Source organism: Populus euphratica, unplaced genomic scaffold (assembly GCF_000495115.2).
Source record: "Populus euphratica unplaced genomic scaffold, PopEup_1.0 scaffold711.1, whole genome shotgun sequence".
Taxonomy (NCBI): Eukaryota; Viridiplantae; Streptophyta; class Magnoliopsida; order Malpighiales; family Salicaceae; genus Populus; species Populus euphratica.
In genome coordinates, this window is record NW_011500575.1 from 110095 (window position 1) to 121912 (window position 11818).

Genomic DNA, 11818 nt, shown 5'->3' on the forward strand with positions numbered 1-11818 from the left:
AGAGAAATCATTAACAATTTCACACTTAACCCATAAAACAAGATACTAGAAGAATAGAAAAGCATAATGAAACATCAATATGAAAGTTATAAGCATGGAAAAAAAATTCATAGTAAGGAAAAAAAAAACTTAACCGCTTAAATCCTTAGTAGAGTCATTATACCCGTACATAGATATATAAGCAATGAATAAAATAATGGTGGTTTAAAACATAGAGTTTTCAATCATTTTTCTTTAAGATAAAAACTCAGAAAACATCTAGAGAGCATCATATATCTTTAATCAAAGAAAATTTCTTTTAGCAAGTTCATGTCAATATCTTTTTATTTATCTCAATTTCTTGAATTATTTATAAAGTGTATCTAAATCAATGCAATTACAAAGCCTAATAAATTAACAAATTATTCAAACATGACTTTGTAATGTTGTTAACATAGTTAATGCAAAATAAATAGAAGAAATCAACTAATTTAAATAAATTAATAAAAAATAAAGATAAAAATAATAGCAATAAAAAAAGCCTAGTGATTGAATTCATGTCTTGGCTTAATTATTTTTAGGGTCAACATGTGTTTGGTGATGGGACTTATTAGAGTAACGATATTGACTTTAAAGGGCTTATAGAAAAGAAAAGAGACTTAAATGTTTTTAGGATTCCTCCCTGTATATCTCTTTTTTTATAATGTTTGGGATATGACTGTATAGATAATGGTGTCTTAGATTGATTTTTCAAGGGTCTCTCTTTTTAGATTTTTTTATATCAACATATATCTATGTTGTACACAGGGACAGAGCTGGGTTCATTTTACAGGGGAGGCCAAAATTAATATAATAATGTATATATTATTAAAAAAATTATTTATTTAAATTAAAAATATTAAATAATAAAAAATATTAAAAAAATTGCAGGGGTCGGGCCCTGCTTGCCACCCCCTGCTTCCGCCCTTGGTTGTACAATCCATCCAAATACATAACCTAGATACTTCTATGTAGCCTATACTCTCTCTTTTTTCGTGATCTTTTTTAACAAATTGATTTGTATTTTTAGATTAAATTTATTTTCTGTAATATCTTTCTTTTAATTTGGAAAAAAAATGGGTTGATGAAAATTATCACTTTTAATTTATAAGAAAGAATTAATTAAGCATCAATTTTATTTTATTTTTGAAAAATTAAACAACCTTAAGAGGTTTTTATAGTCGTTAAGGAGGTATGCTCCATTCCTTCACTTTCTAACTTCAAACCTTTGGAATAGTACCAATGAGAATTTATTAAATTCTTCTTAATACAACAAACACACGTGGAGGATTTGCCCTTAAAATCACCTAGGGAGGATACATGGTTTGTGGATATCCTTTACCATTGAACAAAAAACTAGAGAAATTTAGCAATAATTTATAAAAAATTAAACTATTAATGTGGTTTGGATAATCATTAAAGCAATTGATCAATTAAATTAACTTCAGAAAAATATAAAAACTAGATCTCATGGACCTTCTTCTCTCCATTACTATTCAAGAAAATATTACATAGGCTAAGGCTACCACATCATTTATTTTTTAAACTCAAATTTTCAAAATTATAATTTTTTTAAATGTAAAAATCTAGAAGATTGCGTTTTTCCTTAAAAAAAACCTCTTAAATTCCTTTAAATGTAGCTATTTTGAGAATCTTTGAAATTCTTATACCTTTAGTACTTTTCGTGTTCTTGCATTGGTTCGATTTCCGCTTAAAAATAGGTTTTTGAACTCGAATTTGGAGTTACGGCATGCTCGTTGACTCATGGACAGCATGTTTTCCATCTTATAAGTGAAGTTTCCAAATGTTTATAGCGTTTTCAAGGCTACCCGTTACTTTGGTTGTCCAAATCTCATTTTTATTATTTAAAAAACAAATGCATTTATACCCGTTTTCATTACTTTCTTGCTTTTTATAATATTTTTCAATGTTTCTACATAGATTTCGAGCCTAAAACCATGCTCATAGATATTTATTTAATTGTTAAAATTAATTGTTGCTGCCTTTGCCCTTTATCTTAAAATGTTTTTACAAAATTATGTTTTAGTTTTGGTTTACTTGTAGTTCAAAATAAAAATACAAGAAGAAAGTCCAGTGTAAAAATAAAAAATGAGGCATGACTAATATAAACTGTTTGTTTTTATGTTTTAAAATTGTTTTTGAAAAAATTTAAATTTTATTTATTTATTTTAAATTAATATATTTTTAGTATTTTTAAATTATTTTAATGTATCAATGTCAAAAATAATTTTTAAAAAATAAAAAGATTATTTAAAAAAATAATTATAATTACTCTACGAAACAAGCTCTGTACATGCTTGTATGTTTTTATTTTAAGCTATAAAAAGCCCATGGAGGATGATGAGCAATGATTAATTTTATCCTTTAATTTTCAAGCGTTGCATAAAGCCCCATTTCAGAATAGCTCGCCTGTCATGCTTGGACATATCTTGTTGTTTGTCTCCTATGCCTTGTTGTCTTACGTAGAGTTCAGGGTGTGATGATGTCATCAATGTCCAAATGAAGAGGATTTGTTCGCTTTATCAATTTTATTTGGGTTCGTAGGGGTGTGGCTATACTTTTATAGCCTAGCCCTTGTTTGGTGTTGAATTTTAAATAAAGTTTGGTAAGATTTGATTTTAAAAAAAAATTATATTTTTAAATTTTTTATTTATAAATAATTAAATTTAAAAAATAATTTAAAAAAATAATAAAAAAATATTATTTTAATATATTTTTAATTAAAAATATTTTTAAAAACTCACCAAACTTCTGAACTAAAATCTTAAACGTGCAAGCAACCTAGATGATATGAGCTGGGAAGAGGTTTCTTTCATTAAAATAGATAAGTAAATAAAGTTCCTTTATCTAAATTAATAGTGAAAAAGGTGATATCATCCAATCTCAAACTCATCCATTGGTTAGATCTAACTTCAGTCATAGTGATTAGAGAAAGATGGATTAATTATATTTATTAAGAATTAATTATAGGATTAGAAGCATTTTTAAGGTGGCTTCCTAATTGAGAATCTCTGGGATTTTCATGTTGCGATGTACTGTCAGGCCCACGTTCACTCACTTATAGATTATATTTTGTACGCTTCTGCTATTATTATTTTTACTTTCTTAATGTTCACGTTCACTTCACTGCACAGTCTCCACTGAGCAACATTCGCCATTGTCGGTTGGTCACAGGTTTTGTCCTTTCATTTTAACCTTTCAAATCCATCCAAAAACGCCCCCTTACAAATCTGCTTCACATGTTCTAACTTCCTTTTGCGTTACAGATCTTAATTATTTTGGTAAATGACCAGTTACTATTATATCTAAGCTAGCTAGTGAAGAGCCCCGTGTTCATCAATGATAATATCCGTATAATGCATAGCCTGTCAAGGCAATCTGAACGTTCAGAAGAAATCAAAACGTATAGAGTGCCGTTAAGAAGTTCGAATTAGCTAGCTATATCGTGGAAAACGGACGCAAATTTATTAGTTATATGTATATTTTCTGTTTCTTCATGTAAATATTAATTTCTCCAATGTTAAGTTTACCAAGGAAAATGTGTGTCGTGTATTACGGGGTGGGGTAGTTTTAGATTTGTGAAGAATGAGTTGTGCAAGAGCCAGAAATAGAGGTAAGGTCAGTGGCAAAATCAAGAAACACCCAAAAAGGCTTGAAGAGAGATGAAGCAAACTGCAAATTACTGTTTATCGTATAATAGGCAAACCTACCAAGTGCCAAGAAAGCGGGTGAGCAGGGTTTAATTAGGAAGAAAACATAAACAAATAAAAGCTGAGCTTGTCAACGTTTTCTAAGAGCTGATGTTTGCTAGAAAAGTAGTTATGAAAGGTGCTGCTGGTGATCACGAGTACGTTAATTTGAAGATAAATGCCATCCTCAGCTCTTGTTTTTTACATGCTCACAAGGGTTTGTTTGTCTCTGATGCCTATTTGTGGAGGTTAGTTTTGGTGATGATTTATTTTGAACATGTAAATTGTTCTGAATGGCTTTGTTTCTGTTTTCTTGAATCAGTTGCAAAACCACCTTATTTAATTAATTAATGGGCATTATAGCAACAGTTCACCTTCTTTCATTTTTTTTGCCCCTCTTAGCAAAGCCTAATTCAAAGATCTTGCAAGCAAAAGATTTTTAAAAAGCCTGTTATGGTAGGTCAGGTCTGATTTCGAGAAAAGGTTTGCTTTCTTGTAATCAACAGACAAAAACATAAAGAAGAGAGAGGGAGGGAGGTAGGGAAGGATGCTGTGTGGGGCATGTTATACGGTCCTAAATATCGACTTTATTTCCGTGGACAGTTGTTGGTGGGGGAAGTGATGGCTACAAACATGACTGACGTTAAATCACGTGATGGTGCCTTTTGGTTGCCATCTCTCAAGATTCTAAACATTTAGTGCTCCCTTCCTTTTCCATGTGGAAATATAGCAGCAGCAGCTCTGAGGTTAATAAAGACTGTTGCATGCAGTAGTGAGTAGTATATTGTTAACTTTGAGGAGTTTAGTTGAGTATTGCTTTTTGTTGTTTAATCCCCTTCTATCTCTGTCTGTATTGGGCTGTGCCGTTCAATATAAGGCATTGCACTTGCTTTCTAGCTTCGATTAAATTACAAGAAACAGTCAGGTATCAGTTTCTGTCCCTTTTAATTGTTTGTAAGATTAAACAAGTGGGGGCTTTAGAAGAGGGACCCTTGTGCGTCAATCTCTCTCTCTCAATAATTCCGGTGTACAAGTTGAGCTTCAATTTTTTAGCTGGTTTCCAAGTTTTTACCAGAAGTTAGGAGGCAGGTGCCACTTGGATGATTAAACAAAAATTGCACATCGAGATTTTCTCATTTTCAAAGAGTTTGGTGAGGATGTGATGGAGGGTATGTATGGCGTGTGAGTTTTCCGGAAAGGTTACTGAATGGGACTGCCGGGTGTTAAAGCTTTGATATGCATTGCTGCCCTTTCAAATTTCATTAATGATAAACTTTCCATTGCCGTCACAATTTCTCTTTCTATTGTACTGTGTTTTCAATCAAATTATATGTTTCCCTGCAGATCTAAAGTTAACTTCTTCCAGTAGCAGCAAAACATTCAGTGTGAAGATTAAGGCATAGAGCCATGGATCTTGGGCATGGCAAGTGTTGGGATACTTCAAAGGCGTGTAGTTGCATTTTGAGCTCAACTTTGTGGATCTTTACTTTCAGTTGCATTTAGGCATTGCCAATTGGAATTTAGACCATTTAATATGGCAAAAGATCTTAAGACTCAAATGCAATTAAATTTGGTCACTTGATAAGCTTCAGCCACTTGACTTACCTGAGAGTACTGTTTCTGAAATTGAATTGCAGAAGGATTCCTGGAAGACATTGTTTCTTTTGGCTTACCAAAGCCTTGGAGTAGTATATGGGGACTTGAGCACTTCCCCTCTCTATGTTTACAAGAGCACATTTGCAGAAGACATTCAACATTCAGATACTAATGAAGAGATCTTCGGTGTTTTGTCTTTTGTTTTCTGGACTCTCACTCTTGTTCCCTTATTCAAGTATGTCTTTGTGGTCCTTCGAGCAGATGACAATGGAGAGGGTGTGTGAGATCAATTATGCCATTTTTTTTTATCACTCAATGATCAAAATCATTTTATTCTTATTTTGATTATTTTAATGTGTGTGTGTGTGTGTGTGTGTGTGTGTGTGTGTATACACTTGTGATTTTCCTTATAGGTGGTACTTTTGCATTGTATTCATTGATCTGCCGGCATGCAAAAGTTAGCCTTCTGCCCAATAGACAGGTTGCGGATGAAGCACTCTCCACATACAAACTAGATAACGCGCCGGAGAAGAAAAACAGCTCAAGAGTTAAAATGTACCTTGAGAAGCACAAGTGCTTGCACACTGCTTTGCTAATCTTGGTTCTTCTTGGCACTTGCATGGTAATTGGAGATGGAGTCCTCACTCCAGCAATTTCTGGTAAAATTCATTCCAGTAGCACTTAATTAAGATTTAGCATCACTTTCATTTCATTGACTAGCATTTTATTCTAAAATATTTTGTTTGCAGTCTTCTCTGCAGTGTCTGGTCTTGAGCTTTCCATGTCCAACAACCATCATCAATGTAAGCTTCTTAGCTGAATTGAGTCAAAGCATGTAAATTTTGTATGCAGAGTCATTAATATCAGACCATACTCAAACATAAAAATAGATTTGTGTTGCCAAAACCAAATACATTGGAGAAACATATGCTGTAATGGGAGTAGTTTAGTTATCTGCAAAAACAGCAGACTATTTCATGCTAGTTGATTGTATATAACCGAGTTTTCTGAACCATTACTTACATGATCATTCTGGAGTAGACAAACAGTTCCTTCTCCAGGAGTAGACTAACTGATTTTTTCCTTCTTATTTGAAAACTCCATCAGTTCACTTAAAAGAATCCATGGTACTATTGAATCTTCTGGTCTCTATTTTCTTCAGCATCGCACTTTTAAACTTCTGGATGAATAATTTTGGTATCCTTCTCTTTATGTCTGCATAGGCAGGCAGGCATCAGAGAATGGAGGGATACATCTTATAAATGGAATCTAGGAGCTCAATTCAACACCAAGTGAGACAGTGTAACATTTTTCAATAAATGTCTTTATGAAACAGCCAAGTTCTTTAATATATAAGACAAGCTTAGAGGTTATCAATAGAGTTTCATCTTCACTAGAAAAGGCAGTAGTTTTGTTTATTTTCCTACAGGAGTATTAGCATTTCCATTTTAATTTTCATTGTAAAAAAATGGTGCATGATGGCTTAGGACATATACATAATGAAAGCTATTGAGTAGAACTTAGAGATTTTTATTTATAAGCCATTTTTGTTAGTCTTTTTTCATATTGCAAGCACTCATTCTGTCACTCATTTTGCAGATGCAGTAGTTCCAATCACTTGCTTCATCTTGGTGTGCCTTTTTGCACTTCAACATTATGGCACGCATCGGGTGGGATTTCTCTTTGCGCCAGTTGTTTTGGCATGGCTACTGTGCATCAGTGCCCTTGGCCTATACAATATAATCCACTGGAACCCACATGTCTATCAAGCTCTTTCTCCATATTACATGTTCAAGTTCTTGAAGAAAAGGAAGAAAGGAGGGTGGATGTCTTTGGGTGGAATATTGTTGTGTATAACAGGTTTTTGTTTGCCTTTTTCCTGCCCGTGTGTTTGACTAGATACCAATTTTAAGCTCACCCTGTTCCGTGGTTACTGTATCTTGCTAAGCCAATAACAGAATATCTCATAGTCTTCTTTCCATCATATAAAATTGATGGATCATACTCTAGGAAAGAACTTCTGAATGATTCATTCTTTAAATAATTCAGCTACCAAGTACCAATATTCTGTGTGACCGTATGCAGGCTCAGAGGCAATGTTTGCTGATCTTGGCCACTTCTCATATGCTGCAATTCAAGTAAGTCTGACACTTTATAGTCTTCCAGAATCTTGTCTGGTCAATAAAGTCAGTGCTCAATGCTGATAAAATATGCTACTCTTCAACCCATTTCAGATTGCTTTCACCTTTCTGGTTTATCCAGCACTTATATTAGCATATATGGGGCAAGCTGCCTATTTGTCACATCATCATGACAACACAAACCACATTGGCTTTTATATTTCAGTCCCAGGTACGTCTTCATTATTCCTTTCCTGGGAAATTGCAATGTTCAACATGCATGTAATTAATGAAATGCTGGCCGCAGGAAGAATTAGTATTCTGGTAGCAGAATTACTAAGATACGCAAGCTAATTCAGATCAAAATGAATTGTGAGGTTGTAGCACTGAAAAAATCTGGAAAAGAAAATGCAAGATCTCAATTCGTCAATTTCTTCAAACTATGTGTGCTTGTACTTCACTAGTATACATACTTATCGGGGAGAATAAATAATTCCAAAATTTTCTACAACAGAAAAGTTAAGGATACCAGTCCTCATAATAGCTATTCTTGCTTCTGTTGTGGGAAGCCAAGCGATCATCAGTGGAACATTCTCTATCATAAACCAGAGCCAGTCGCTTGGCTGTTTCCCAAGAGTGAAGGTTGTTCACACTTCTGACAAGATACACGGACAGATTTATATCCCTGAGATCAATTGGATGCTCATGATCCTCTGCGTTGCTGTGACCATTGGATTTAGAGACACAAAGCACATGGGAAATGCATCAGGCAAGTTTCACCATCTAATCCTACCAAGGTTCATAATTTTATGTTTAATTATAGAGAAGTAACTTGTACCATTTAACTTTCCAACCTTTAACATATGCACTTGTTAGATTGGAAATTTAAGTTCATTTCTGTTGATACTTGTCAACGTCAATTTTAAGCTTAAATCTTCTGCAGCAAGCCTACCACTTTCATGTGTCAGTCGAGCTTCAGCACTAGCCTTATTGTATTGCATTATGATTGAAGTTCAACATTGAAATTAGATTCGTATTGAGGGATTTGTTGAACTTTGATTTTTACAGTCTTGTTCTTATCTATTGCAGGGTTAGCAGTGATGACAGTGATGCTAGTGACCACATGCCTCACTTCCCTGGTTATCATACTTTGTTGGCACAAGCCCCCTATTGTAGCGCTGTCCTTTCTACTTTTCTTTGGCTCCGTTGAATTGCTTTACTTCTCAGCATCACTTACGAAATTCACCGAGGGTGCATGGCTCCCCATCCTTCTAGCCCTCATTCTGATGACCATCATGTTTATTTGGCATTATGCCACCATTAAAAAATATGAATTTGACCTCCACAACAAAGTATCACTAGAATGGCTTTTAGCCTTGGGTTCAAGCTTGGGAATTGCTAGGGTCCCCGGCATTGGCTTAGTTTTCACTGATCTCACCTCTGGCATCCCAGCTAACTTCTCACGCTTTGTCCCCAACCTCCCAGCCTTCCACCGTGTCCTTGTCTTTGTGTGCGTAAAATCAGTTCCCATGGCTTACGTGCCCCCTGCGGAGAGGTATCTTGTTGGTCGTGTGGCTCCTCCAGCACATCGGTCTTACAGGTGCATTGTCCGTTATGGATATCGTGATGTGCACCAGGATGTTGATTCTTTTGAAACAGAGCTTGCTGCTAGACTGGCTGGTTTCATCAACTATGATTGGCATCGAACACAGGGGACTTACTCATTTCCTGAAGACAACGCATCTCTATCCAATGAATCATCAACTGAGTGTAGATTGGCAGTGTTTGGAACCGTCTCTTTCTCCAGCATACCAGCTTACGAGGTTGAGGAGAGTGTGCAGCCAGCAAGTGTCTCTGGTGGTTTCCCAACAGTAGACAGTGTGACAGATGTTATTGAAATGGAACCTGTTGGGGTAGTAGAAAGAAGAGTGAGGTTTGCTGCTGATGATGAGTCCGTAACTCATTCGCCAGCTGATATGGATTTACAGATGCAAGGAGAGCTAGAAGATTTGTCATCAGCCCAACAAGCTGGTACTGCATTTATATTAGGACACTCGCATGTTCAAGCAAAACAAGGTTCGTCCGTTCTGAAGAGATTGGCCCTTAATTTTGGTTACAATTTTCTCCGGCGGAACTGCCGAGGGCCAGATGTGGCGCTCAAGGTGCCACCAGTCTCTCTTCTAGAGGTCGGCATGGTTTATATTGTGTAAGATTCCTGTGCAAGTAATCTGTCTGCATGCTTTTATATAGAGCTAAACTGAAGAGTAGAGAGAGGAAAAGTGTGCATGTTGACTAACAAGTAACTCTTTAGAATGGTAACGATGTGTCCTTAACAATCAAATGTATTGTGGCATAGAAAAATGAAATTACTCGAAGATTTATACCATTATTATGATATAGAAAAATTAAAAGCGTGTGCCTCTGTACTTGTTTTTCTGTTTTTTATTGTTTTAGTGATGGTGTGAAATTATTTGTAAAGTATTTTTTTTAAAATAGTTTTTCATTTAAAATTACATCCAGATATATATATATATTAAAACTATCAAAAAACTTTTAAAAAAATATTATAAAAAAAACACTAAAAAACAGAAGCAGAAGCAGCATAAGTGCTTTTAAACACACTATTAGTCCTATTATATTAAAAATATCATGTGATTTATCCTTATTTTTATAAAAAAATACAATTTATATTTTAAATCAACTTAATTTTCTAATTTAAATGAAATGGTAATCTATTTTCATTCATGTATAATATAATATAAATATCCACAAATCCTTAAAAACTCAAATAAAAATTTAACCTAGTGTTTTTAATCAATTTATTGAAGCCAAATATGATATGTTTAAGACAATTTAGTGATTATTTTTATAGATTCATTTTTCAATCTTGGTGGTTGTCAAGCTATTTTTAAAAGGATTGGTTGGTGGGTTAGATAAAAAAGTTAAAAATATATAACCTTTCATGTGAGAAATAAGGATATGTCTACTAGAACAACATCTCTTATTAGTTTTGTTGAAATCAAGGATATTATTACTGTTTGCCAATGAATTTTGTGAAAATTTGTTTTTTATAGGATTTAAATCTATTTATTTCTCTATAATCACATTTTTTTGTCTTTCTAATAGTTACTACCACAATCTCAATCACTTCATTAACAATGCAATCCTCCATTAACAACCACACCATTTTTTCCTTCATGAACCACACATGCCCCAATCACTTACTGTCACAAATGACTAAAGAAGAAGAAGAAGAATATGTTGGCAATTTGAATTTAAATATTATAATCATTGCAAGTTAGCCTATACTATGCATCATTTTGCTAAGCTAATTGTTTTATATACACCATTTTCGTTAAACCTGCAACTCACCATTTCACTCAGCTTTATATGCACTATTTAGTAGTTGATGTTGCACATTATTTAGCTTTCTCTGTAATTGGAATGAGAAGACAAAGCTAGTTATTTCTTCTTTTCTTGGAAACAATACGAGCTATTTTATATAGCAGTTGTAACAAAATAGAAAAAAATAGAAAAATAAACCCAAAATATGGGTAATTGAAAGAGTTGGATTCAAGTGAATCTCTTTATAGCTCTTTCCTAATATTTTTTGTTTACAACTTTTACTATTGATTTTTCCTGAGTTGAGTGTTATGTAAGTGTGAAATCTTTATCTAAATTTTAGTATTCCATTGGATACATTGTTAATTGGTGATATCTCAATTTCACTTGCAATAAATGGTATCAGAGTAGATCTTTCACAAACCCTAAACATGGCACTTAACACCTAAGTAACTAATCTAAAATGATTGGAGGGTTCTTACGATGCTATGAAAAAAAAAAACTAGTTAGAAGTATGAGCATTTGGTTAATCTACTGAAGGAACAAAGTCAGAAACTGGATTATACCATAAAAAGTTATGGAGCTTAGATTGGAGATATAAGAAACCTAATTAGGGGCATGGCACATCAGGTGGAGTTCATCTTATAGAAGTTTTCTCAAACTCCAGGGTGTTTCAACTAAGGAAAAGACAAACATACTTTCATTCAATAAGAGTTAGATTATAGAGCAAGTCCTGTAAATGAAGAAAGAACTTATGCTTACAAGATAAACATGCCTCAACATTTTTTTCCCAATATTTAAAGGAGAAGATGTGCATAAGTGGCTATATAAATATGTATAGTATTTTAAGATATAAGGGATTGGAGATTCTGAGAAACTAAAAATTACATTTTATTACTTGGATGACATTGCTTTTTAGTGGCATTAAAATTTCATCAGGAGTTTAAAGGACCAAAGAGTGAGTTGAAAGGAGTATGTAGAAGTTATTTGCCATGGATTTGGGGCAAAAAGATCCTTTAGAAGAACTAATAA

At 33.7% G+C, this 11818-nt stretch overlaps 1 protein-coding gene across 6 annotated transcripts; it reads left to right on the top strand.

Annotated features, from left to right (window-relative positions):
• Positions 1-3137: 3137 nt before the first annotated feature.
• LOC105115471 (potassium transporter 2-like) lies at positions 3138-9828 on the top strand. 6 transcript variants are annotated; one of them, XM_011012357.1, is made up of 10 exons: positions 3138-3497; positions 5073-5174; positions 5366-5600; positions 5738-5983; positions 6074-6127; positions 6924-7184; positions 7410-7462; positions 7559-7676; positions 7959-8213; positions 8534-9828. In XM_011012357.1, exons 2-10 carry the CDS (start codon positions 5136-5138, stop codon positions 9652-9654), a joined length of 2382 nt encoding a protein of 793 aa, XP_011010659.1. In that variant the 5' UTR covers positions 3138-3497; positions 5073-5135; the 3' UTR covers positions 9655-9828. The 6 variants fall into 6 exon arrangements, with proteins under 6 accessions (XP_011010659.1, XP_011010661.1, XP_011010663.1 ...); XM_011012359.1 differs by lacking the exon at positions 3138-3497 and adding an exon at positions 4347-4529; XM_011012361.1 differs by lacking the exon at positions 3138-3497 and adding an exon at positions 4537-4653.
• The last annotated feature ends 1990 nt before the right edge of the window (positions 9829-11818 follow it).